Source organism: Symphalangus syndactylus, chromosome 13 (genome assembly GCF_028878055.3).
Source record: "Symphalangus syndactylus isolate Jambi chromosome 13, NHGRI_mSymSyn1-v2.1_pri, whole genome shotgun sequence".
Taxonomy (NCBI): Eukaryota; Metazoa; Chordata; class Mammalia; order Primates; family Hylobatidae; genus Symphalangus; species Symphalangus syndactylus.
Genome location: NC_072435.2, coordinates 108,504,339 through 108,531,074, shown reverse-complemented (window position 1 = coordinate 108,531,074; position 26,736 = coordinate 108,504,339). Strand labels below are relative to the sequence as shown.

General features: G+C 46.0%; 1 protein-coding gene across 6 annotated transcripts in view; it reads right to left on the bottom strand.

The window, feature by feature from the left end:
* RPH3A (rabphilin 3A) overlaps positions 1–26,736 on the bottom strand; it is a 331,945-nt gene that overhangs the window by 30,498 nt on the left and 274,711 nt on the right. For all 6 annotated transcript variants that reach the window (XM_055236769.2, XM_063614450.1, XM_055236770.2 and 3 more), the window contains 6 exons: positions 25,830–25,976; positions 5,507–5,636; positions 4,207–4,290; positions 2,096–2,261; positions 907–945; positions 665–811 (listed from right to left, as the gene is read on the bottom strand). In XM_055236769.2, the coding sequence (XP_055092744.1) occupies positions 665–811; positions 907–945; positions 2,096–2,261; positions 4,207–4,290; positions 5,507–5,636; positions 25,830–25,976 (713 nt within the window). The remainder of the gene's footprint in view (positions 1–664; positions 812–906; positions 946–2,095; positions 2,262–4,206; positions 4,291–5,506; positions 5,637–25,829; positions 25,977–26,736) is intronic.

Below are 26,736 nucleotides of genomic sequence, written 5' to 3'. Positions count from 1 at the left end.
TCAACATGGGACCTAAATATTCAGCCATTCTGACTTAGACCCAGACACAGCCCCTTCCTGCAAAAGAAATGAAGCTGCTTTGAGGTCTCAGACAAGGGGCTATGGAACAAAGATGTTCCAATATGGTAGACATTTTTTTCAAAGTCCTGTGCTCAATGACTCCTACCAATCGGCGCTCTTGCCAAATAAATCCACCATGAGTGAGGCCAGAAATGTGAGGTACCCAACACGAGCACCTGTCAGTGACATCCTGGCCATGCTGACCTACGCCATATGCCCAGACAGCAGAGGCCATCGCCAAGGGGAGACTTGGAGAGATCTTTGAGAGTGAAGCATCCTTACTTTGTTCGAAGCCTAGGGGCATTTTTCCCCCAGGGTTTTTCTTTTTTTTTTTTTGAGGCGGGGACAAAAAAATCATGTTTTCTGACATATGGTATTACAGCAAGAAAAGGATCTAACCAAAATTATGGATGTCTAGAGCCAGAATTGTTTCTGAATCCTGTCTTTCCTCTACCATAGACTAGAACCAGTATCTAGAATAGAACATGGCACACAGTAGGACTCAATAAGTGCTGCCTAAGTAAATGAATAAAAACACAGTCCCCTCATTCTTTTTAGTCTCGCTATCCAGAGAACTGTCTCTGGATTTGCCCATCTTGCTCACCTGCTGGGCTCCGGCTGGAGTCTCCAGCACCCCCGCTGTGGTCCCAGCTCTCTGAATCCCGGCTAGATGAGCTCATTCGTGCCTCGGAGGCCCTGCGCATGGGAGGCCCGTAGCTTCCTCGCCCAGGAGCAGAGGCCGGGTCAGGGCCTGGAAAGAAGAGCATGAATTGAGTAGAGAAAGGGCATCAAGGGAATTAGGCGAATTCCTGTCTCAAATGACAAAACAGAGTCAGCAGAACCCACCTGTCTTCTGACCTGGGCCCCTCCTATCCTCACTGTCACCTGGAGAAAGAGAACACAAATTATGAGGAGTACTGGTTTTCTGGTGTCTGGAAAACCAGTACTTAAGAAGCCTACAAAGGGGTTCATTGACTATTGCCTAAGAATATGTTTTAAAAATTAAAAGTCTTTCTCCCAACCTCCTCTTTGATCTAGCTCCTGTTTACAATTTCACATTTTTTTTTGCATGCACAAACACATATGAGCATACACAGGCTTTACAAAGAACAATTATGCTATACAGCCTTCTCAGCCTAGAAGAACTAGGAAGAAGGAAGCTTTTAGTGTTGAAAACTGGGGACTCCTCAGGGATGCAATATATGTTGACAATTTGGTGATTCTCTGCAAGGAGTAGAAATTGCTCTTGCCTTGTCAGGAAGGAAACATTTGTTGAATGCCTTTTAGGTGGCAGGCATTGTGCTAAGTGCCTTGATAAGTTATCTTATGAAAAACGCTGTACCCTTCCTTTCAGAAGTACCGCCTGCACTCAGTCTGGAATTGTAATTTAGTCCAGATTTTATCACTTAGCATCAGTTGAAATTATTGCAAGGGCTTTATCTGGTCAGTGGTCCAACTAAAATGTATTTTTACTATGGTTGCTTTTTAAAATTTTTACTGTTTTCTTCTCCCTCTTAATCATTTTAATAATTAATCATAATACTTGGATAATAGTGATAATGTCAATAGTAGCAATTTAGTAGCAGTAATTTTCTTTTACTGATTTCCTTCTATTCATCTTTCACTTTTAATTAGTCCAAATCAGACTTGCTTATGGAGAGTAGGAAAAATATCAGGGTCCAGGAAGGCCTTCTCAGCAAGCTGAGTATTCTCCCAGGCTCCAGTATGTTCTTGGTGGTGAAAGTCTCTCTCAGTTCCTAATTTTAATTCCTACCTCTTGTACACTAGATATTCCACCAGGGATGACAACGAAGCCTCTGGGCAGCTTGGCGTTGCTGGAGAGTTCCCTGCACTACCCTCTTGATAAGGATTTATGGTGAACTATGAAGGAGATATAGGAGTCCTAGACCCAAGTCCAGAAGCTGACCATGCAACAACTGGGTGGAAACACAGACATGATGTCAGGCCACCCTCAGGTAGACCAGTTGGCTAAGATCTGTCCTTGGTCCTGAAAGAAGCACCTGTTTTGTCCTACCTCGAGCTAGAGCCCGGGCAGGGTGCTTGGGCTCAGGAGCAGGCTGTTCAGGGGCAGCAGGCTCACTGACAGGCTGCTGGGGCTTGGTCTTCTTTATAGGCATAGGCTGTGGGAGGACCTGTTTGGGGAAGCCTTTGAAGAACCATGCTCCAGAACGCTTCCACACCTGGGGGAGGAGAGACAGGGATTGAAGATGTGGCAGCCAAGCGCTGTTGCTCTTACCTTCATGAGTGCCCATTTTTATCTTTCCTCCTCATCCAAAGCACACTGACACAATAGCCAGCACATTTTTCTTATTACTACAGAGCCCTGCACAATTCATATTTATTCAGCCCATCCACCCTGAAAACTCAGTAGAAAGGGCTTGAGTTTACCCATGAAGAAAGTGGAGTTTGGATGGAGGAAGTGGAATATCCAAAATCTTTTATTTTATTTTATTTTATTATTATGCTTTAAGTTTTAGGGTACATGTGCACAATGTGCAGATTTGTTACATATGTACACATGTGCCACGTTGGTGTGCTGCACCCATTAACTCGTCATTTAGCATTAGGTATATCTCCTAATGCTATCCCTCCCCCATCCCCCCACCCCACAACAGTCCCTGGAGTGTGATGTTCCCCTTCCTGTGTCCATGTGTTCTCACTGTTCAATTCCCACCTATGAGTGAGAACATGCGGTGTTCGGTTTTTTGTCCTTGCGATAGTTTACTGAGAATGATGATTTCCAGTGTCATCCATGTCCCTACAAAAGACATGAACTCATCATTTTTTATGGCTGCATAGGGAATATCCAAAATCTTAAGGACTGGTCCAACAGTACACAGCCAGAGAATGGAAAAATAAGGGCTCAATTCCAAGTCTTCCATCTCTTAAATGTGGCATGTTCTCCACTACACTGGTGGTTGTAAAGAGGGTGATCTACCTACAACTTCCCCAAGACCTCTGGCCTTTCTCCTGGCCCTGTGGGTCAGGACAGAGCAGCACACCTAGGATGGTGTGTGAAACATCTTCCATTGCCCCATCAGATTCATTCTTCACCCTGCTCTGTGACCCAGGAGGCTGACCAGTATGGACTGCACTAACTGGACTCCACCAAATAAACCTTGACCTCTGTCTTCAGGTTTATTTAGTCAAAGAGAGCACCAGGGATTACAAAAAAGCCTCTTGAAAGCTTGGATTGCTGAAGAGTTCTCTGGGCAAATAAAGAGTTTGTAGCAAAGAGGAGGGTGGGACTATGGTATTTATTTCCTTGGCTCCCCCCAACCCACTGCTAGTTGGACAGTGACTGCATTCCTGTTAGGCTACACCTATCTTCCTGTCTGGTAACCATTCCCTCCTCTATCTCTTCAGTCTTAGAAGGGGAAACAGCAACTCTGTTTTTGCTGGTGCTAGAGTGACTCGCCAACCCTTGCTGATTCCTCTTAGTTCTGCCCGCACCTTTGTCAATAACACCTTCATCAAGCCCTTGATTATCCTACTGAAGTGTTCCAATGCTTTCCTGCCAGGCCCCTGACAGAAACTGAGGAGAACATGGTTATTGAAACATGGTCTCAAAGGCAGGACTTTGCAGCAGTGGGTGGGGGATGAAGAAATTGGGAGAAGAAGAAAGGACTTAACTGGGGTAAGACGAGTAAGAAGCAGGACTGGGGAAGAGAAGGATGCCATGGGAGAAAGAAAGAGGGACAAAGTAAAGAGAAATTGCCGAGAAAAGGGTGTGAAGATGTGAGAAACAACAAAATGAGGAAAGGGGAGAAAAAAGCAGTAAGGATTAGAGGAAGAAAAGGGCTCAAACAAGAGGAGAGTGTGAGGAAAGAAAAAAATGGAAATAAGAAATGGAATAGAGAGAGAGAAAGGAAAGATGTTGGGAGAGGAAGACCCATAAGGTGAGAAATGGGGTCAAAGAAAGAACAGAGGCCAGAGGGCGATGAACAGAGAGGGAAGAAGAGCAGATGAGAAGGAAGAAAAAAAACTCACAGAAGCAGAGGAGGAGAAAATAATTCATCCAAATACCCTGAGGTTGTTCTGTCAATGTTCACTGCTGAGCTGGGTCCTTTCATACAAACCTCTTAAGGCATCTGTTAAGCTGGCCAAGAAAGGAGGGGCACTCACCTCCCTCTGCTCAATGCAGATTTTGCAGAGCCACACAGAATGCAGGCGGTTGTTGGTCTCCACCCCGCACTTGGTGCAGACGTTCTGTGGATGAAACACAGCCAACACACTCAGATGAGCCATGCTCACGGATGGCATGGTAATGTAGCCCCCCACTCTCTCTTGGTGGATATAAAGAGGAAGAACTTGCCTCCATTTCTCACACTTCCTTCCATGAGCAAGGCCAGTTAGAATAAAACTCCAATTTGAGTCTTATTTCCAATAACAAGAACTTGAGTCATTCCCAAGCACTGGATGAAGGAATTCTTTAAGAGTCCCTGTGGGATCTGAATTTTCATCATCCACACTGGGGTGAACACTGACACACTTTTTTCTAAAGAGGAATGACCATATATCCATTTTGTGTCTTAATTTATTTCGTCTTTATTTCCAAAACGGACCTGAGACAACCTAGACTAAGACTAGAAGTTTAACTCCCTAAGGAGAAGAAAGTTATCTGAGAAAATGCCATGGCTGTGTGATGGAATACTATATTTTTTATTGAATTTCCTGGAAGTTAAGACAATTAAGAAAACTTAATGGGTCACAAAATTCTCGCTATCGAGTTGACTAGCAAGTTTTTCAGAATAAACTTTTCACAAGATTTCATTCTACTTGTCAAATGTGACATCAAGCTGGAGATGATGACATTATAGATGTCTCCAGCTGGGTTGTTCAGCTGAACTCTTGGAGTCTGGCAGACCCCAGGACAGTTATATCTCTGCTCCCAAACTGTCAAGTGCAGATAGTTTAAGGAAAGGTTAGAGGGTGAACAGAGTTCAGGAAGACTCCCCTTTGAGAACAAATGCTTTGGAAGCTAAATGATTCTAACTTGGCTTTCTAAGTTTCTTGTATCATAACCCAGGATACAAGAAAACTGAAAGCATTCCACATACACACAAGTATAAACATGTGCTTAGCATGCTCTTTAAACTGACACGTAACTTGCTAAGGTACAAGCAGGATACCTGCAGGCTCAATCATTGCTCATGTCCTGCCACAGGCTCCCTAGTTCACCCTGGATGGAGCTCAGCTCTAAGAGACAGAAGGATCAGAGTGGCTTCCAGGGAGGAACCAGGATCAGGGTTACCTTGGAAGACAGTAGGGCATGGAAGCAACCCAGAAAAAAGCCATATCCTGGCAAGTGATCTTCAGGATCCAAGCTCCACCCCCAAGACTCAGTGACCCCTACGGCTGGAGCCTAGGACTTTCCCCTCTGCAGGTTCTGCACAGGGAAGAAGGGAGAAGAGGATGATGGTACCTTTTTACAGTCCTCACATACTACACAGGCAGAGCCCAGCATCCCCAGCTGTTCTCCACACAGTATGCAGCGGTTCACCCCATCTCCAGCCACGTTCTTCCTCATGTTTTCTAGGCGGTCCACCAGGCGCCTGGAAGCAGAGACAAGGTAAATAAGGACCTTGTAGGACTGGGGACCACCAGCATACCCCACAGTGTCAGGTTGATAGTCTTCACCTTCTTTGAGTCATACACTGTTGTGCGTCTGATGATAGTTGTGAACTCTTCCTCAGGAAAAGGCACATGCACATAAAATTCTGACGCATTTTCAGAATACCAAAGACCCCCCTCCCACACCCCTCAAAGTCCCATCTATTCTACTGACTTTGGATTAAGAACCTTATCTAGTCCTTTCTGTCTCCTGTCACCTCCTCCCAGAAACTGTCTTCTGAGCGCTAGATTTATTTAGATCTATTTATCTGTCTCCATGATGCCTTTCCTTGGATGTCTTCACAGGCATCTCAAACTTACCCTTTCAAACTCAACTTTTCATCTTGGCTGCTCTCCATCTCCAGCTCCAGCAAACCTGCTTCGCAGTCTTGGGAAATGTCACCACCATCTATATACTTGCTCAAACCAGAAACCCCGTGGTGGGGGGGTCTTCCTTGACCCCCTCCTCTCCTGACATTCAATGACCCGACCAAATTCTTGGGCTCCACCCCAGCCCAGCTGAATTAGAAATTCTGCCCTGAAATTGTCAAGTGCAGACAGTTTAAGGAAAGGGTAGAGGGTGAACAGAATGCAGGAAGACTTCCCTTTGAAAATGAATGTCCTGGAAGCTAAATGATTCTAATTTGGCTGGATAGAGATCCAGCAATCTGTATTTTATAAGTCCTCCAAGGTATCCTGATGCATGCCCAAGAATGGCTTTGGAATCATTGCTCTAGTTACACTGATCTTTCAGTTTCAGTTCTGTCTGCCTCAGCATCAGAGCACATTCAGTTCCTTGTGTAACACACACACACATTTGTGATCTCTCTGCCTCTCTCTGTTGCATACACACACACTTTTATATTTTCCCTGCCTACAGTATCCACTTTTTTTTTTTTTTTTTTTTTTGACAGAGTCTTGCTCTGTGACCCAGGCTGGGGTGCAGTGGCGCGATCTGGGCTCACTGCAACCTCTGCCTCCCGGGTTCAAGCAATTCTCCTGCCTCAGCCTCCCGAGTAGCTGGGACTACAGGCACACACTGCCATGCTGGGCTAATTTTTGTATTTTTAGTAGAGACAGGGTTTCACCATGTTGGCCAGGATGGTCTTGATCTCCTGACCTCGTGATCCACCTGCCTTGGTCTCCCACAGTGCTGGGATTATAGGCGTGAGCCACTGCACCTGGCCTGAGTGTCCTCATTCTTTAGAATAGCACACCCTCTTGAGAGCCTCCTCTGACTACCAATTTTATTCACTCTACTAGCAAACTGGTACTTCCTCTTAGCACTGGTCAACTTTGGAATGAACTACAGGGATTATCTGCATTAAGTAATTAGCTGATTGTGAAACAATCTCTGGTTTGTTGCTGGGCTATGAGTTCCCCGGGGCCAGGCACCTTGTCTGTTCTGTTCCCTGCTGTGTGCCCAGTGCTGGATCAGTGCCAAGGCTGTAGTGAGGATTTGTATATGCTGGTTGAATCAATGAATGAATGACAGCAGCTCACTCCCCACACATGTATCTAGCAAAAGTAAGCACATTGAGTGTCAAGTCATGCATAATAACAGCTTACACTTCGGTGGTACTCACTGTATGCTTAGCATGGCATGAAGTGCATTGCCACCCACTTCCAGGAAGGAGGCACTACTATTTATACCATTTTACAGGTGAAGAAAGTGGCACAGGGAAGTTAAATGACTTACCCAAGGTCACACAGCTAGGAAGTGGCAGAGCCAAAACTAGAACCCATAACTGGGCATGGTGGCTCATGCCTGTAATCCCAACACTTTGGGAGGCCAAGTTGGTGGATCACCTGAGGCCAGGAGTTCGAGACCAGGCTGACCAACATGGTGAAACCCCATCTCTACTAAAAATACAAAAAAATTAGCTGGGCCTGGTGGTGCGCATCTGTAGTCCGAGTTACTCGAGAGGCTGAGGCAGGAGAACCACTTGGACCCAGGAGGCGGAGGTTGCAGGGAGCCGAGATTGCACCACTGCACTCCAGCCTGGGTGACAGAATGAGACTCTGTCTCAAAAAAACAACAGCAAAAACCCCCTAGAACCCATGTTGGACATGCATGACCTAGCACTTCTTAAGTTTAATGTGCACGCAGATGAGAGGGGATCTGTTAAAATGCAGATTCTGAAACACCAGGTCTGAGGTGGGGCCTGAGGTGCTACATTTCTAGAAAGCTCCCAGGTGGTGCCACGTGACGCCACTGGTTTCAGACCACAACTGAATGACAACTGTGGCATCCTGTTTCCACTTCAGGGTTTTTTTTGTGGGGGGAGGGGTCACTTCCCACCAGCTTGAAGTCATCTCCTTGCTCATCCCTCAAATGAGGACTCCCTCTAGACACACAGCCAGTGAAGCCAGATAGAGCTGGACCCCACCCACCCCTCCATGGGCTGGGTCCCAGCTGTGTACATACATGGCAGGGGAGAGTCGATGGGAGGGACTTGGGCGTCACAGCACCCAAAGGGCCCCTGGTAGCCCTGCCTGGCAGGCACCTAACGCTGACTCTCCCCACGGCCCTTGTCACTCCTGCCACACCCTGAGTGCTCTGAGATACAATGCTATAAATAGCAGCTTCTCCCTTTGTGTTCCATTCGAGAGAGGTGCCGCCCTGCCCAAGGAAGAGCCAAAGGCAGCCTGCAGGCTCTGGAGCCTCCGCTGTGACCCAGATTGCACAGAACCGCTTGAGGAGGCACGATGCACAGTGCTGAAGGCAGAACGCTCTTCTCGATTCTTCCTCATTTTCCCCCCACCCACCCCATCTTCCCTAGAAGTTATTTTTATAGGATGATGGGAGGGGGCAGGAACCAGGAACAAGCTACCAGTCCATGGTCTCAGAACTCCTGTTATAATAGTAGCGGGTGTTTACTGAGCACTTACTATGTGCCAGGCACAGATTTTTATTTAAATTTTATTTTCTCATTTTATTTATGTAGTGTTACTATTATTTTTAGAGACAGGGCCTTGCTCTGTCACCCAGGCCAGAGTGCAATGGTGTGATCACAGCTTATTGCAGCACTAACCTCCTGACTTCAAGTAGTCCTCCTGCCTGAGCCTCCCAAGTAGCTGGGACTACAGGCATGCGCCACCATGCCTGGCTAATTTTTTGTTGTTGTTGTTGGACTGAGTCTCACGCTGTGGCCCAGGCTGGAGTGCAGTGGTACGATCTCGCATGCCTGGCTAATTAAAAAAAAATTTTTTTTGTAGAGATGGGGTCTCACTATATTGCTTAGGCTGGTCTCAAACTCATGGTCTCAAATGATCCTCTTGCCTTAGCTTCCCAAAGCATTGGGATTATAGGCGTGAGCCACCGTGCCTGGCCAGGGATATTCTTAATGGTTCCTTCCAGTCACACTAGAAGCTAAGGATTCATTTTGTTTCCATTTACTACATGAGAAAACTGAGACACAGAAAGGTTAAGTGGTTTATGCCAGTTACACAGCTAAGAAGTGGTGAAAGCTGGGACTCAGACCCAGGCAGTCGGCTCCCAAGTCCCTGTTCTCAGCTGCTACACCATGCTGCTGTGCACACAGCCATGTGCCACGTACAGCCATGGGGATCACCTCGAACGGGCCAACCTCCACCCTGCTCGATTTCCCTGCTTTTCCCTCACCAAGGGCCCCTGAATCATTAGCAAGCACCAAGCTACACATATGCAGTTACCCTGGCTGGTTCTAGCCCATCCACCTCTCACTGCCTGAGGTTGGGACAAGATACCCAATCAATGCTTGATCACTGTGTTTCCTCAAAGAACCCTCAACATGCGGTTGACAAATCTTGATTTTAGCCTAGGCTTTTGCCTCTCTGGACTTCAGTTTCCTCATCTGGAAAATAGGAGGCATTGGGTTGCATCGGTGGTTGTCAAACTGTGCTTCATGGTACCCCGAGGGTTTCATAGAGCCAGTTCAGGGGCCAACCTCTGTGGCAGCATGGTGGGAGAGAATTTGAGGGGTTACCACACCTCATTCCATACAGAGCATGTCTGCATTGATCTCTTTTGTTTGTTTGGACTGTTGAATTAGATTTCCTTTCGAAAGTTGGTTCCAGGGTTTTAAAAAAAACAGTTTGAAGTTGACTAGAGCTGTTAAACGTCAGGATGCCTTTCAATGCCATAGAATTATAAAATTTTATGAGACAACGAAGTGGGCTCATGGAGGCGGGGGATGGCAGTTGCATGGGGACATTTTTCTTATACACAGTTGCTCCCAACTATTTTCACTTTCATCAACTGCCTTAGTCAGAAAATAGATTGTGTTCTTCTCACTCCACCATTGGGGGTCTCAGAGCACAGAGAGAGTGGGCCGCTTGCCTGGGTCACTCAGCCACAGCTAGAATCTAGTTCTCTGCTTCAGTCAATCATCTTTGCTTTCCATGAATCCCCACAGCCTCCTGCCTCATGTTGAGCTTTGCCAAAGCAGCTCAGGAAGAGGGCGTGGGACAAATCCAATTCTAAACCGCAGTGTGCTTTAAGGAAACTTAAAAGGGTTTTCTGCCTCTTCCTGGAAAATGAAGGCTGTGGACTTGCCCGTCACTTGCAAACCCACACTGCAGCCTCCCCACCTAGTGCCTGCTCCTTTCACCATTAACTCCTGGATGCCAAAAGGCCTCACGAACACACGTTATTCAGGGAGTTTCTCATTAGCTCCTATCAGCAGCAGCAAATGGCACAGAAAGGCAACAGAATTAAGATCCTTACACAGATGTCTCAGCTCAGGGACCCTCATTATCCATGAATTTAATACAGACCAATAAAGAGGATGCGTGTGAGGTGGGGACACACAGATCTTCCTTCTCCCTCAGAAGATTGAGAATGAGCAGGGAGCTTCCTGCAGCCTGCCTGCAGCTCAAATGCTGGAGCCACAACATGGAAGACCCCAACAGCTTAAGACTTTAAACTAGGAAATAAAACTTTGCAAAAAGCCAAGTCAAAATTGGATCATGGTGGACCATGTGTCACAAGTGGGTCTTTATCCTGGTGATAAAACATTTCAGCATCTTCACCCCAGAAGAAAGACGTGTTTTTACCAGTCTTGGCAGGGAAGCCCTAGATGTGTATGGGAGATGCTCTCTACCCTCACTGCATGTCAATCAGCCAGCGTTAAGAAAAACGCCAGTGCCCGGCCCTGACTCTAAACCTTCTCAGCTATGGATCTAATTCTGCCGGGATATCAGTATTTAAGCATGAAGTCCTGTCGAGAGCCACTGTGTGGGGGGAATGTTCCCCAAATGTGTGGTCTATCTAGATCACCTGGGGAAAATGTTCAATATTCAGAGAATAATTCTACGGGGTTAGGGGAGGCCTAGGAACCCGCATTTTAAAGTGGCTCCCTGTTTGAATCTGCTGGTGAATTCCTGGCTACACTTTAAGAAATAGGAAAGGAGGTGGTGAGGCACATCCCGTGGAAACACACTCTTCTTGCTGTTAAGTGGGAAAAAAGCAAAAACCCAGAGTGCAGGCTTGTGAACAGGGTGTGAGTTTGGGTTTGAAACGTGCTCACCTCAGTATCTCCATTGTGTGCACTCAAATATGTATATATACATCAGGAAGTAAACACACCAAGATATTCACAGTGATAATCACCAGGCAGTGAGGGGTTATGGGTAATTTTTACTTCCCTCTTTAATGCACCCAACTAGCTGGACTCCTCTATACTTCCTTGACTTTCTTAAAATGAACATGTATTACTTTCACATCAGAGATGAAAGTGCATTTTTGAAGATCATGTGGCCAATGGTTAAAAGCCACAGGTTTGAATCCTACCTCTTTTCCAGTCAATGACCTTGAAAAAACCTCTTCTAATAAGAGGGGTTAGATGAGCTGCAGCTCAAGTTTCCTCTCATGTGCAGCATTCCAGATTCTCAGATCCTGAGACAGAAACATTGAGATTTCTCCTTTTTTCTGAAATGGAAGGACCCTTGATGACTAAGAGTAGACTGCATTGTCTGCACTGGCTGCCTGGTGTTACTTGCCTGCCTGGTTTTGTTTACCTATCTGATGTCTCCATCCCTTTCTCTCACATTAAGTGCCCAATTAGCTGAACCCTGTAAGTGGCTGACACTCACTACTATGTCTTGACATGCCTGATTAACTTTATGATGACTACCCACACCTGACATCCTGGGAACATCCATCACCAGGCTGGGTGCTTAAGGTGAGTTGTTGGTTACTCAGTGAAGTCAGGTGGGCACATCCCAATTCCCAGGATGCTCCCAGAGGCACCAGGAGTATGTCCCCTCCTCTGGGCACCAACGGATGGCCTCTGGAGGTGGTGGGAAGCAGGTTCCCAACGTGGTCTGGCCTTGCCATCCCAATGGAGGCGGATGGGCTATTCACACACTTGACAAACATGTATAGAGCACCTACTATGTGCCAAGTAGACAGTGAGGATCCAGCGGTAGCAAAACAAGATCACTGCCCTCATGTAGCTGGCGTTCAAGTGAGAGATCGGACATTGTTTAAAAAAATCATGCAAATTGCCATAATCATCATAAGTCCCCTGAAGGACAAGTATGAGCAGCTATGAGAACTCACAAGAGAGAGACAGGAACAGTCAGGATGGGTCCTCAGAGAAACCAGGGAATAGCATGTGCGAAGGAAGTGAGAGGTGCTCAGCATGGCTGGGAGGCTGAATGGTGGGAGATGAGGCTGGAGAGATGGCAGGGACCACTCCACGCAGGGTCTTGTGTTGAAGAGTGATGGGACAGCATGCAAGGGCTTTCAGTGGAGGAGACCCAACTTCACACCCGCCCGTCTTTTTTTTTTTTTTTTTGAGACGGGGTCTGGCTCTGTCACCCAGGCTGGAGTGCAGTGGCTTGATCATAGCTCACTGCGGCCTCAAACTCCTGGGCTCAAGCAATCTTCCCACCTCAGCCTTTCAAGTAGTTGTGACTCTAGGTGCTTGCCACTATGTCCAGCTATTATTTTTTATAGAGAGATGAGGTCTCACTATATTGCTCAGGCTCGTCTTGAATTCCTGGGCTCAATCAAGCAATCCTCCCACCAAAGCCTCCCAAAATGCTGGGATTACAGGTATGAGACACTACGCCCTGTCCCATTTAGAGACAACACTTGGACAAATGAATGGAGCCCTTGGGAGGCTCGGTGCAGTGAGAGTTTCAGATGCTGCAGCTGTTCCAGGTAGAATGAAGCAGGCAGGTTTCTGGTCTTTCTCTACACATGGAGTTGAGCAAGTCTTTTGAAACTACAAGGCTGGTCCAAATGGGTCTAACTCAGTGGTGGTAAAAGAGCATATCAGAAGGAAGGCCACAAAATGCCATTGCATGCCAGCAGGTTTCAAGGAATCACTCACTGTATTAGCTTTCTGTGGCTGCTGGAACGAATTATCACAACTTAGGGGCTTAGACCATCTACATTTATCTTAACAGCTGTAGAGGTCAAGGCTAAAGTCGAGGCATTGACAGGGCTTCATTCCTTCTGAGGGCTCTAGGAGAGAATCTGTTCCTGGGCCTTTTCCAGTTTCTAGAAATCAGCTGCATTCTTTGGCTCATGGCCCCTTCCTCCATTTTCAAAACCAGCAGTAGGGCATCTTTTAATCTCTCCGTGACTCTGACCTTCCTGTTCGCTCTCATAGGAAACCCTTGTTTCCTATGGGGTCCACCTGGATAATCCAGGATAATCTCCCCATCTCAAGATTCATAACTATCACATCTGCAAAGACGCTTTTGCCACTGGAGGTAACATATGCACAAGCTCCAGGGATTGGGATGTGAACATTTTGGGGGAAGCCATTGTTTTGCCTGCCACGCCCACATTTTTGCCCCATCAGTCACCAGAGCCTGATTTGGGTCTGAATCCAACTTTAGCTCTCCTCTGCAGAACAATTCCTCCCTGACTGGCTGTGGATGTCAGGCAAGCCAAGCTTTTGACTCTGTGAGGTTCCGGTCACTTTCTTCAGGTGTTTACATGCAGCCCCAAGAAAGGTAGACTCCCTATACACAGGCATTCCAACACAGACACAGACACACACACACCCCTGCAGACGTGCACACTCTCAGGATTTAGCAGGAAGCAGTTATGACGCAGGGGTTGGGGTGCCAATTCTGGAGTGAGCTTGCCCGGCCCCATATCTGGACTTTGCCACTTCCCAGCTCTGTGACCCCAGGAAAGCTCCTTAACCTTTCCGAGCTTCAGTTTCTTTATCTGTAAATTAGGGAAAACAAAGCCCTTACCTCCTAGGATTGTTGCAAAGATAAAATGAGATAGTGTTTGTAAAATGCCTGGAACATGGTAACTATTCAGTAATGGTTGCTGCTAGTTATTTATCCTGGAAATTTGTGGCTTTTTTTTTTTTTTTTTATTATACTTTAGGGTTTTAGGGTACATGTGCACAATGTGCAGGTTTGTTACATATGTATCCATGTGCCATGTTGATTTCCTGCACCCATTAACTCGTCATTTAGCATTAGGTGTATCTCCTAATGCTGTCCCTCCCCCCTCCCCCCACCCCACAACAGTCCCCGGAGTGTGATGTTCCCCTTCCTGTGTCCATGAGTTCTCATTGTTCAATTCCCACCTATGAGTGAGAACATGCGGTGTTTTTTTGTCCTTGCGATAGTTTACTGAGAATGATGTTTTCCAGTTTCATCCATGTCCCTACAAAGGACACGAACTCATCATTTTTTATGGCTGCATAGTATTCCATGGTGTATATGTGCCACATTTTCTTAATCCAGTCTATCGTTGTTGGACATTTGGGTTGGTTCCAACTCTTTGCTATTGTGAATAGTGCCGCAATAAACATACGTGTGCATGTGTCTTTATAGCAGCATGATTTATAGTCCTTTGGGTATATACCCAGTAATGGGATGGCTGGGTCAAATGGTATTTCTAGTTTGAGATCCCTGAGGAATCGCCACACTGACTTCCACAATGGTTGAACTAGTTTACAGTCCCACCAACAGTGTAAAAGTGTTCCTATTTCTCCACATCCTCGCAAGCACCTGTTGTTTCCTGATTTTTTAATGATGGCCATTCTAACTGGTGTGAGATGGTATCTCACTGTGGTTTTGATTTGCATTTCTATGATGGCCAGTGATGATGAGCATTTCTTCATGTGTTTTTTGGCTGCATAAATGTCTTCTTTTGAGAAGTGTCTGTTCATGTCCTCTGCCCACTTTTGATGGGGTTGTTTGTTTTTTTCTTGTAAATTTGTTTGAGTTCATTGTAGATTCTGGATATTAGCCCTTTGTCAGATGAGTAGGTTGCAAAAATTTTCTCCCATTCTGTAGGTTGCCTGTTCACTCTGATGATAGTTTCTTTTGCTGTGCAGAAGCTCTTTAGTTTAATGAGATCCCATTTGTTGATTTTGGCTTTTGTTGCCATTGCTTTTGGTGTTTTAGACATGAAGTCCTTGCCCACGCCTATGTCCTGAATGGTATTGCCTAGGTTTTCTTGTAGGATTTCAATGGTTTTAGGTCTAACATATAAGTCTTTAATCCATCTTGAATTAATTTTTGTATAAGGTGTAAGGAAGGGATCCAGTTTCAGCTTTCTACATATGGCTAGCCAGTTTTCCCAGCACCATTTATTAAATAGGGAATCCTTTCCCCATTTCTTGTTTTTGTCAGGTTTGTCAAAGATCAGATAGTTGTAGCTATGCGGCATCATTTCTGAGGGCTCTGTTCTGTTCCATTGATCTATGTCTCTGTTGTGGTACCAGTACCATGCTGTTTTGGTTACTGTAGCCTTGTAGTAGAGTTTAAAGTCAGGTAGCGTGATGCCTCCAGCTTTGTTCTTTTGGCTTAGGACTGACTTGGCGATGCGGGCTCTTTTTTGGTTCCATATGAACTTTAAAGTAGTTTTTTCCAATTCTGTGAAGAAAGTCATTGGTAGCTTGATGGGGATGGCATTGAATCTATAAATTACCTTGGGCAGTATGGCCATTTTCACGATATTGATTCTTCCAACCCATGAGCATGGAATGTTCTTCCATTTGTTTGTATCCTCTTTTATTTCATTGAGCAGTGGTTTGTAGTTCTCCTTGAAGAGGTCTTTCACATCCCTTGTAAGTTGGATTCCTAGGTATTTTATTCTCTTTGAAGCAATTGTGAATGGGAGTTCACTCATGATTTGGCTCTCTGTTTGTCTGTTATTGGTGTACAAGAATATTTGTGATTTTTGTACATTAATTTTGTATCCTGAGACTTTGCTGAAGTTGCTAATCAGCTTAAGGAGATTTTGGGCTGAGACAATGGGGTTTTCTAGATATACAATCATGTCATCTGCAAACAGGGACAATTTGACTTCCTCTTTTCCTAATTGAATACCCTTTATTTCCTTCTCCTGCCTGATTGCTCTGGCCAGAACTTCCAGCACTATGTTGAATAAGAGCGGTGAGAGAGGGCATCCCTGTCTTGTGCCAGTTTTCGGAGGGAATGCTTCCAGTTTTTGCCCATTCAGTATGATATTGGCTGTGGGTTTGTCATAGATAGCTGTTATTATTTTGAGATATGTCCCATCAATACCTAATTTATTAAGAGTTTTTAGCATGAAGGGTTGTTGAATTTTGTCAAAGGCCTTTTCTGCATCTATTGAGATAATCATGTGGTTTTTGTCTTTGGTTCTGTTTATATGCTGGATTACATTTATTGATTTGCGTATGTTGAACCAGCCTTGCATCCCAGGGATGAAGCCCACTTGATCATGGTGGATAAGCTTTTTGATGTGCTGCTGGATTCGGTTTGCCAGTATTTTATTGAGGATTTTTGCATCAATGTTCATCAAGGATATTGGTCTGAAATTCTCTTTTTTGGTTAAGTCTCTGCCAGGTTTTGGTATCAGGACGATGCTGGCTTCGTAAAAAGTGTTAGGGAGGATTCCCTCTTTTTCTATCGATTGGAATAGTTTCAGAAGGAATGGTACCAGTTCCTCCTTGTACCTCTGGTAGAATTCAGCTGTGAATCCATCAGGTCCTGGACTCTTTTTGGTTGGTAAGCTATTGATTATTGGGAAATTTGTGGCTTTTATACATCCCTGTACTCACATTTTTTCTGGGTAACCAGGATGCTATCATCTGCCTGTGAAATCTGTCTTTCTAAAGCTTTTAAAGGGGCTACATTGATTAGAAATTTATAGGACTCAAGTGCCTATCTATCTCTAAACACACACATACACAGATGACACATGCACCCACACATGTATACCCACAGGCATGCCTGTAGAGGCATGTGTACATACGGCTATGAGTACACACACACACACACACACACCACACACGCACATGTATGATCAGAACCTACATGCAAGAATACACTTTTACATGCATGTCTGTACACACTGTGCTCTTACAGAGAGGTCAGATCCAATCGCTGCCTTCTTTGAGTAAGGTCATAAGCCCAGTGGAGGACTGACCTCTGCTTATTTCTGATGCTCAGCCTCCCGTAAAAAGCCCCAACTGACCTCAGAAACATTCAAGTAACTACTTTTGAGCTGTCCTGTACCGCTGCAACATCTTGATGCATGTCGAGGAAAAGGTTAATGGATGTACAATTGTACCAGAAAGTAGGCTTCATGTGGTGTGCAGCAGAGCCTGGGAGAGACATCCTGCACCCCGCTTGCCCCAGTGTGATGGGTTTATATGCCAATCTCTGAATCAGCAGAGGAAATGGCTAAAAGCTGGGGTTCCACCAACTGATGGGATGGAGCCAGAGCAGCTGCCTTTAGAAGCAGTGGTTGACCACGATTTCACCATTCAGAAAAACGCAGCAAAATGGGAAAGTGGGTACGATGTCATATTGTCCCTCTCTGTCTCTCTCTGATTTTTGCCTCTTTCTCTGTCTTTCTGTCTTTCTCTCTCTCTCTCACACACACACACACACACACACCACACCACACATCACACACCACCCATCAATTCCAGAATCCCTGCTCGCTCTTCACCTCACCCTAATTGCCAAGTAGGGGGATATTACTGTTGAGTTTATTAAAGTTGGCACTTTCTGAAGTCAAAATTGGACCATCTGCTGTGAATGGGGAAATGGCTGCTCTGATGGGGGCTGGCCTGAGGCTCTAATGCCAGGGTCTCTCAGGAACCTGTCCTTAAATGACTGAGCTGCTCCATCAGGAAGACACAAGCTGGCATGCAGGGCATGTGCATTTCAGACTCATTAATTCTCCCTGTTGTTTGTTACTGTCACCACCTGGGGAGCCCTAGATCTCAATCTGTCTCCTTGAGGGATTGGTGAATGGGATTCCTGCCTGGGCCTCAGCACTTCGGGGAAGGAGGTCACCTTGGTTCAGAGTCAGAGACGAGGGAGCCAAGAGAGAAAGACCACTGGAGGGCTCAGCTGGGCTAGTGCAGTCCATGCTGGGCAAGGTGCTGTGCCATGACAAACCCAGGAACAGCAATAGTTGTGGTTGTTGTTTCTGAGTGCTTACTGTGCCAGGTGCTATGCTAAGTACTCTATATGCATTGTTTTCCTTAAGCCATCAACAATCTGGGAGAGAAGCTCTATTATTCACTCCCATTTTACAGATGGGGAAACCAAGGCACACAGATGGGAACTCACTTGCCCAAGTGTACACAGCTCAAGGGTGGAAGAGCTGGATTTGGAAGTTAGGTCCAGCTGCCCAGATGCTAGAAGAATGAAATCTTTGTTTCATGTCAGTGCTTATGGTTGGGGTTCTTTCTGACCCTTCTCCCTGCCCTTTCCTGTCTTGGAAAATAGAGTTGGGAGAATGTGGTGCTGAGGCCTGAAGGGGAAAAGGGTCACTGTGGTAAAGAGGAATGAACTGTTCAACTGAATGAAGAAACATATGAAACGATCAATTAACTTCAATAAATGTTTGAGATACCCTGTAATTATTGACTTCTCTGAATCCCCGAAATCGTCCATCAATTGCCTTTCCCACCTGTACTCCCCAAAAGCAACAGGATAAAGTGGAAAGACAGATTCAAGTTCAAAGTCTGGCTTGGCCACATAAAGGCTGTGTGCCTCTAGGCAAGTGGCTTAACTTCCCTGAGCTTCGGTTTACTCAGCTGTAAAGCAGAAATGATTGTCTGTCTCTCAGTGAGGACATTATGAGTATTAAAGGAAATATATGATATTTAAAAGTTCCTAGCACAGGGCTTGGAGATAAATGTTTGTTTCTCTATGGAATAGCAGAATAGGACACTAATTCTGCAGCCAGCCAGCCCGGATTCATAATCCCAGTCCCCACCACTTATTAACTGTGTGGCTCTAGGCAAGCTGCTAAACCTCTCTGTTCTTCAGTTTCCTCATCTGTGAAATGGGAATGATTGTAATATGTTCTATTGCATAGGATTCCTGTGAAGATTACATAAATGAGTCTACATAAAGCTCTGAGCACAGTGCTGGCACATGATGCCAATAAGAGTGGTCTGTTGTGATTATTTTGCTAGAAGTTGATCACTATTGCAAGAAAAATCACAGTCCATTTCATCTCCCATTCCTTCTCCACCAACAAAAGGGCTAGGGCAGTGGTTCTCAACAGGGGGTGACTTTGCTCCTTGGGGACACTGAGCAGTGTCTGGAGACATTTTTAGTTGTTGCAATTGGGTAGGGAGTTAAACCAGGCATCTTAGAGGGTAGAGACCAGAGACGCTGCCGAACAGTCTACAATGCACAAAACAGCCCCCACACAAAGAATTATCTGTCCCGAAACATAAATAGTGCTGAATTTGAGAAGCCCTGGGCTAGAGGGATTTGAAGACTATCCTGTCCAACTTCCCATTTTACAGATGAGGTCAGGGAGGCCATGAGGGAGGCCGTAAGGGTAAAGTGATTTGATAAGCATCTTAGTTGGGTTTATGGTTCACTTAGTATGCATTATTCATTCAACATGTATTTGTTCTGTCTTTTATGGCAGGCATCGAGCTAATTAAGGAATCCAGAAAACTTCTATTTTGATCATTTTTTTTTTTTTTTAGACAGTCTTGCTCTGTCACCCAGGCTGGAGTGCTGTGGTATGATCTAGGTGGCTCACTGTGACCTCTGCTTCCTGGGCTCAAGCAATTCTCCTGCCTCAGCCACCCAAGTAAAAAAATCTTTGCTTTGCTATGAAAAAAGAAAAATCCCCCAAATGTCTTGACTGGGTTAAGTTACTTTCCTTAATGTGTTGCATGTCTTTTTTTTTTTTTGAGACGGAGTCTCGCTCTGTCACCCAGGCTGGAGTGCAGTGTCACGATCTTGGCTCACTGCCACCTCTGCCTCCTGAGTTAAATGATTCATGTGCCTCAGCCTCCCGAGTAGCCGGAATTACAGGCATGCACCACCACACTCAGCTAATTTTTGTATTTTTAGTAGAGATGGGATTTCACCATGTTGGCCAGGCTGGTCTCAAACTCCTGGCCTCAAGTGATCCACCTGCCTCGGCCTTCCAAAGTGCTGGGATTACAGGCATGAGCCACTATGCCCAACCATATTTTCATCTTATAAAAACAGATTCTATAACATATTAGGGCTAGCTGGACATTGGAAAAAGCACTGGTCCAATCTCTGAGAAAACTGAGGTAGTACTCAATAATCCCCAACACTGGAGGGTTCAGAGTCCCCCTAAACTTGATAAAATCTATGTTTCTTGAGAAAAAAATGCACATAGACACATGCGTAAATATGTTGATAATATCAGAATGCCCCCAAGTCCCTGACTCCCATCCATAGAATGTTTAAGACTTTAGGTTTAAATGAGGGAGAGGAGTCCTCCTTTAGAAAGAGAAGAGTATGACCTGGCTTATGGTCGGCTTGTCAAGCCATAGGACAGATGTCTGCCTAATTAGATAATTAGACATAGCAAGTTCCAGGCATTATTACTCACTTCTCCCTCTGTCCATATTTTGGAAAAAATATACGCCAAAAACACATGGGAAGGTGGAATCAAGATAGGAAGGTGATAGGGGTGCGACAGATCCTGTCAACAACAAGTCTCTCTGACTTCCTCCTCCATCACGGCGTCTGGATGCCAAGGTTAATGACAAATCCTAATTACTTTTTTGGGCCCATCTGTTTAGGGAAGCTGACCTCGAATGGAAGCCACCCAGCTGCCAGTCCCTTCACCGGCAAGATATGTGAGCAAATGCCTTTGAGAGGCTCTGGACAGAGAGAAATATAATAAGGATAAAGAGGGCCTTACCAATGCCAGGGAGAGAGGTGGAAATGCAAACCAATTTTGGAGGCAAATGTCTAATTCCAAACTTAATACATTCTAAAAGTCCTGTGAGTAACCTAGGTGTGGCTTTGCAACTCACAAAGGGGCCCTTTTATGCTCAGGAGAAGTGCTCAGCAGCCACGCGTGTCTAGCCTGGCACCTCTAGCCACTGCTGATAGGATGAGGGGTGGGCGTCTAGGGCGAGCTAGGTCAATCAGAGTTCCTTCCCTAGGAATTTAGAATTTAGACTAAGAAGAGCTATAAAAACTGGGAGGCTCTAGCTAGCGTGGCTATATTTTCTAATATGTGGGATGAGAAGTAGGCCTTTTATGAGGCTAGGCTGTGTTCTTGTCCTCAGATCCCTGGAGATATCTCTGAACCCTTATATTAAATTTCTCTTTCTACATAATGGGATAAAGATAGCCACCAATAATGCCTTCCTCCTCTGCCTGCACATGCCATTTATCACATAAGGAGATAGGATCTATTTCCTGTCCTCAATAGAAAGTGATGGAAGTGATACCCTGCCAGTTCCAGACCTAGCTGTTAAGAGACCAGGCAACACCTATCTTTGCTCCCTTGGGATCCAACTGCCATGTAAAGGAGCTCAGGCCAGACTAATGAATAAGGAAGGATGAAATGCAAAGAGAGGGGCTACCTGAAGAGCACCAAGGTACAGACAGGAGAGTAAAGCTTTCTTGCACCTTCCAGCCCAGCCCAATCACTGGCTGAATGCAGCTGAGTAAGCAAACCCAGCCCACGTCGCCCGGAGCAGAAAACCTGCCCAGCAGAGCTTTGTCTGAATCCTTAACCCATAAAATCATGAAAATAATACATTGTTTTGCTCTAAGCCACAAAGTTTTGGCTGGTTTGTTATATTGCAACAGATGACCGAAACAACCTAGCTGAAGTTAGTTTCCTTTCTTGTAAGCAAAGTGTCGTAACTAATACAGAAAATCTGTAGCAGTCGGGCATGCAAAATAAACTCTGAAATCCCACTTGGCACTTATATAAGAAATGTGGGGGCAAAATGAGGTTGGTTAATGAGTTTCTCTTCTGGCCATCCTCTCTCCCTCCTAGGATGCTGAAGAGAACAGAGCTGGGTTGTGAACTGAGTGGTGAGTGAAGATTTAGATTCCTCCTGGCAGAAGCACATGAGCTCCATGGAATGAAGCTGCTCTGGGTTGCTGCACATGGCCTGGGGCTCCCTGGGACAGCTAACTCCTGCAAAACTGCCCCAGGGAGGCAACGCTTCCTGGTAAGCCTGAGGGCATTTCTCTTCTGGAACTCTCAGAACCACAGCAGCATGCAGACTAGCTCTGGCAGCTTTGGAAGGTAAAGACAGGTTAATAAGAGCTGAAAATAATAATTGGGCCAGCACAGAAAGGGTTTCAACTTCCAGCTCTCAAAATGTCCCCTCCAAACCTGAGTAATTAAAATTTCCACGTTCTGCAGAGCCTAGGAATTTGGGAACACGTCTTCAGGAAAAACATCTCCGACATTTAAGAGCATAGTTCCGAGAGTCAGCCAAATAGGGATGTGTACCTTGCCTGCATATGACCTTGGGCAAATGACCTAAACTCTCTAAGCTTCAGTTTCCTCACCTGCAAAATGGGGATAATAATAGCTTACTTGACAGGGTTGAGAGGAGCAGTTAATGAGTTAATTCATATGGAGTTTTTAGACACAGGCTTGGCACATACATAGTAAGTGCTTAATAAATGGCATCCATCATGATGATTATTTATCATGCTTATTAACAGTGATTTCATAACCATCATGATGATTATTTATCATGTTTATTAACAGTGATTTCATAACTCTCCCAGATAGCTTTCACTCAGGTAATAGAAAAGAACATTCAGCATCATGTTCCAGGCTGATGTCTGGACCCAGTAAGGGATACAGCTACATTGGCGATTTTAACATAGAAGGGGCTCATTTACTCTGAGAGGTACAGCCAGCAATAGGGTGTGAGGACCCTCACCAGACACCCCCAAAATACTGTAGATTCTGAGCAGGAAGAATCCTGAGAAAGAGACTGAGTCATTTGATGGGTGGCGAAACTGAGGTCCCAAGAGCTCACTAACTGAGCTCCTCATGTTCTGCGGTGGGAGCCCCAGTTAGCACCCCCATTTTCAGTTTGGCTCCATGTCTGATGTTTCACTTGGCTTTCATCTGATTCTTCTCTGATCCTTCCCAGGGAAGTGTGGGTGGAACAGGAATCGGGGCAGGTTTGAGCTTATAAGACACAAATAGCATTGGGTTTGCCTCTGGCGATGCTTCCAGCAAGGGCTGCCTGCAGGAAGGGCGCTGCGCAACAACCACGGCCAGAATCGTCCGGGACTGTCCTCCCCACTCTGGGAAGCCAGGCAGAAAACACACTGTCTCAGCAAAGGGACATTCTGTCACCAAAGACTTGGCCCAAGCTCCCCTGGAAGCCTCTCAAATCTCCTTCAGGGGAAGCCAGGGGCTGCTGGAATTTCAGGACTTGCCAAACAGGAATCTCAGGGCAGACTTCTAGAATAAAGGCTTCAGCTAGTATCAAAAATCAGCTTTCTCATTAAAAAAAAAAAAAAAAAAAATCTCACCATTAAATAATTGCCACTATTTATTAAGCACGTACTTTGTACAAGGCACCACAATAATCCTTTGCATGCTAATTAAATACTCACTCAGATGCATGTGATAATGTTATCCCCATTTTGCAGATGAGGAAACTGAGGCACAGGGAGGTAAAGTGGCTTATCTAAGGGCATGCAGCGGGTAAGTGGCAGAACTGGAATTTGGACCCAGGTCTCCCTGACTTTGCAACCCCAGCTCTTAACCACAATGCTCTGCCACCATGTCACTAAGTTGGTAGGGAGAATACAGCAGGGCATTGAAGATAAAACAGGGACCTCATTTACCCTGTTCTAGATCATTTAAGCTGGGATCTGCTCAGTCCACAAGGACCTCCTTAACCTGACCCCCAGAGGCAGCCTAGTGGCCATGTTGATACAACTGGGCTTGGCACGCCTGGCTGCAGTTGATTGGACAAGGGATAGTATCTGACATAAGCCAGTCAGAGTATTTTCCCTGGGAATTTGGACCCTGGATAAGACTATAAACCCCCAAGCCTCTTGGCTACAGGCAATGTAGAAAGAAGTTGGGAGATAGCCTCATCTTCCATGTTCATTCATTCACTCAACAAATATTTTGCTGTGCACCTATTATGTACCAGGCTTTGGGAATATGGCAGTGAACAAAACTGGTAAAAATACCTAAATATAAAATGTGATAGCTGGTGATAAGTGCCATGCAAGAAAAAGGTTGAACAGAGTTCTTGCTTTCACTGTTTACCTTTAACATATGTATCTTTCCTTCCCTCATGACTGAGGCCCATCGTTGTATAAAGACACACACACATACACACACATGCACACACTGCCAGTCTGGAGAACTTCCCACTCCTGAAATATCTTTTAAAAAGCAAAGCAAAATAAAAACCTAACCCCATAAGCAAGCCTCTCAGACCCATCCCCTTGGTGACCACCCGAGGACGCTGACAGAGGGTCAAGTGTGAAGCTGACACATCCTGTGGCAGGTATTTGTCACTTGTCAACAACACCTCCGATTTCCCCAGCCTGCCCTGAGTGCAATTATCTGCAGAGGCTCAAATCAAAGGCATCCACTTCCTGCATCCCCAGAGCATCATTTTCCATCCAAGAACCTCGTTAACCCCTGGCTGAGTGTCTGGGTAGGGAGATCAGTGGGCACCTCGGTGCCCAAATCCGCTGTAAGCAGTTGGCAATGGCTGCCCCTGGCAGAAGGGCTTGGGGAGGGGCACAGGGTGGAGGCGGTGTCCCAGCATCCTGCCTTCCCATTTCCTGTTTGATATTCGGGTCTAGGAAAACCACTCCAGTGGCCTCTCTGTATCCCGGCAGCCAGTCTCCATTTATACCAAGAGCCCCCCAAACACATACCCTCACTCCCTTCTCTCAGTCACTCCTCCCACCCTGATGATGCCCCACATTTTCCCCAGTCCCCCAGCTCCAGCCCACACCCATGCCACTCCTTGCTCTCCAGTACTGTCCCTGCCCATTGATTTTGTCACTCTCTTTGATTCTTCACACATCCTTCTTATAAGCCTTGCTTCTCTCCCAAACATGTGTTTTCATTATCCCCGCCCTCTGAGCCACACTTTCCCCTCCTTCCTACCATTTATTAAACACTTACTGTCACCAGAGCCTGGGTCAGGAACTGTGCATGCGTCATCTCAACGCTTACAAGAGTCTTATAGGATAATTACTGTTATTTCCCCCATTCTGCCAGTTAGCAAACTGGGGCTCAGAGAGGTCAAGCAACATGCCCAAGATCCACAGCAGGCAAGTGGGGAGCTGGCATGGGACCCCGGGTTCTTGGAGTCCGGACCCATCAGGTTAACCTCTGCTTCCTCACTCACACGCTGCCTGACTGTTATAGGACTGGTTTCTCCGATTGTCTTATGTAACTAATTTCAAACATGCTCTGTCTTTCACACACTCTTTTTTTATCTACTCTCTGTCCTCCTAACCTTGCCCTCAGCTGTACCTTCTGACACCTACGTGGCTCTCATCTCCAAAACACATCCCTATGCAGCTGTGATTAGCGGAGACACCTGATGCTCACACCCACCCGCTTCTTGCAGCCTCCAATGACATCTCCTCTTTCCCTACCACAAGACCCCTCCCCCTGCCCCTTCTTCAATGCACCCCCAGCCAAGAACCTCCACACTCGCAGCCCACTCTCTCCTCTAGTCCCTTTTCTCTTCTCCCAGCTCTCCCAACTCATGCAACAAAGATCCCACGTCTGCCAGTGGGGAAGGGGGTGGGGCGGGGAGGTGGCCCCGTAAGTCACAAATGGCAAAGCCCAGAGGCAGCCCAGCACACCCTGTTTGAGGCCAAAGCCCTGCTCCAGCCCAGCACACCCTCCTGCCACAGCGGCTCTGGGGTGAATGGGAAGTGTTAAGCCTCACCCGATTCGCTCCTGCTCCATCTCTTCCATTTTCTCAGCTCGAGCGATCACTCTGTTGATGATTTCTTTCTCCTCATCAGTCAGCTCTTCCTGCTTCCTCTGCCTGTCAGGCTGACCACTGGGGTGGACAGACCAGCCTGCCTGAAGCCTGAAAGGAAATTTGGGAAGGTGTGAGGGTGGGCAGAAAACAGTAGTTCAAAGTCCTGCTGGGAAACTCACTGTCTGGGGAACTGTGGGCAAAAGGATCATCTCTCTCAGAGCCTCAGTGTGCTCCTCTGTGCGATGGGACACACATACTTCCCTCTTAGGCTTCTGATGAGTTTATTTTGCTATGTGCTTAGTACACAGTAGACACTCCATGACATTTTCAGCAAGCTCATGGAAACCTGGAGAGTAAAGATATTTCAGAAAATATTCCAGAATAGTAGACTTCTATAACTGGAGTGGAAATGATTCAGGACAGGCAGTCTGAAGCCCTGGGTCCCAGGTTGACCACAGCATCTGCCTGGCAGAGAGATGGCTTTGGGGGGCCACGGAGTTTTTTAAAATAAGTTTAAACTGGTTGCCAATTAGGTTCCAAAAATCTCTTGAATTCACATAAATGTCTAGATTTCCAGCCTCAAAGTCTCTGGTAACATTTTGGGTTCTATCTTGTGTTCTTTTTGCCTTTTCTTTTTAAGCGAACACTGACGTAACATCTATTGGTGCCCACATTACCTAATTATCTCTCACACATGCCCACTGTGTGCCCGCATCAGCTTATTATCTCTCATGTAAGTCCCCCGTGTGCCTGCATTACCTCATTCAATCCTCACATCACCCCTACAAGGCAGGGGCTGTTTGTGTCCCTATTTCCTGGTGAGGAGGCTGAGGCATGGAGAAATTAGAGCACTTGCCCAAGGTTGTGT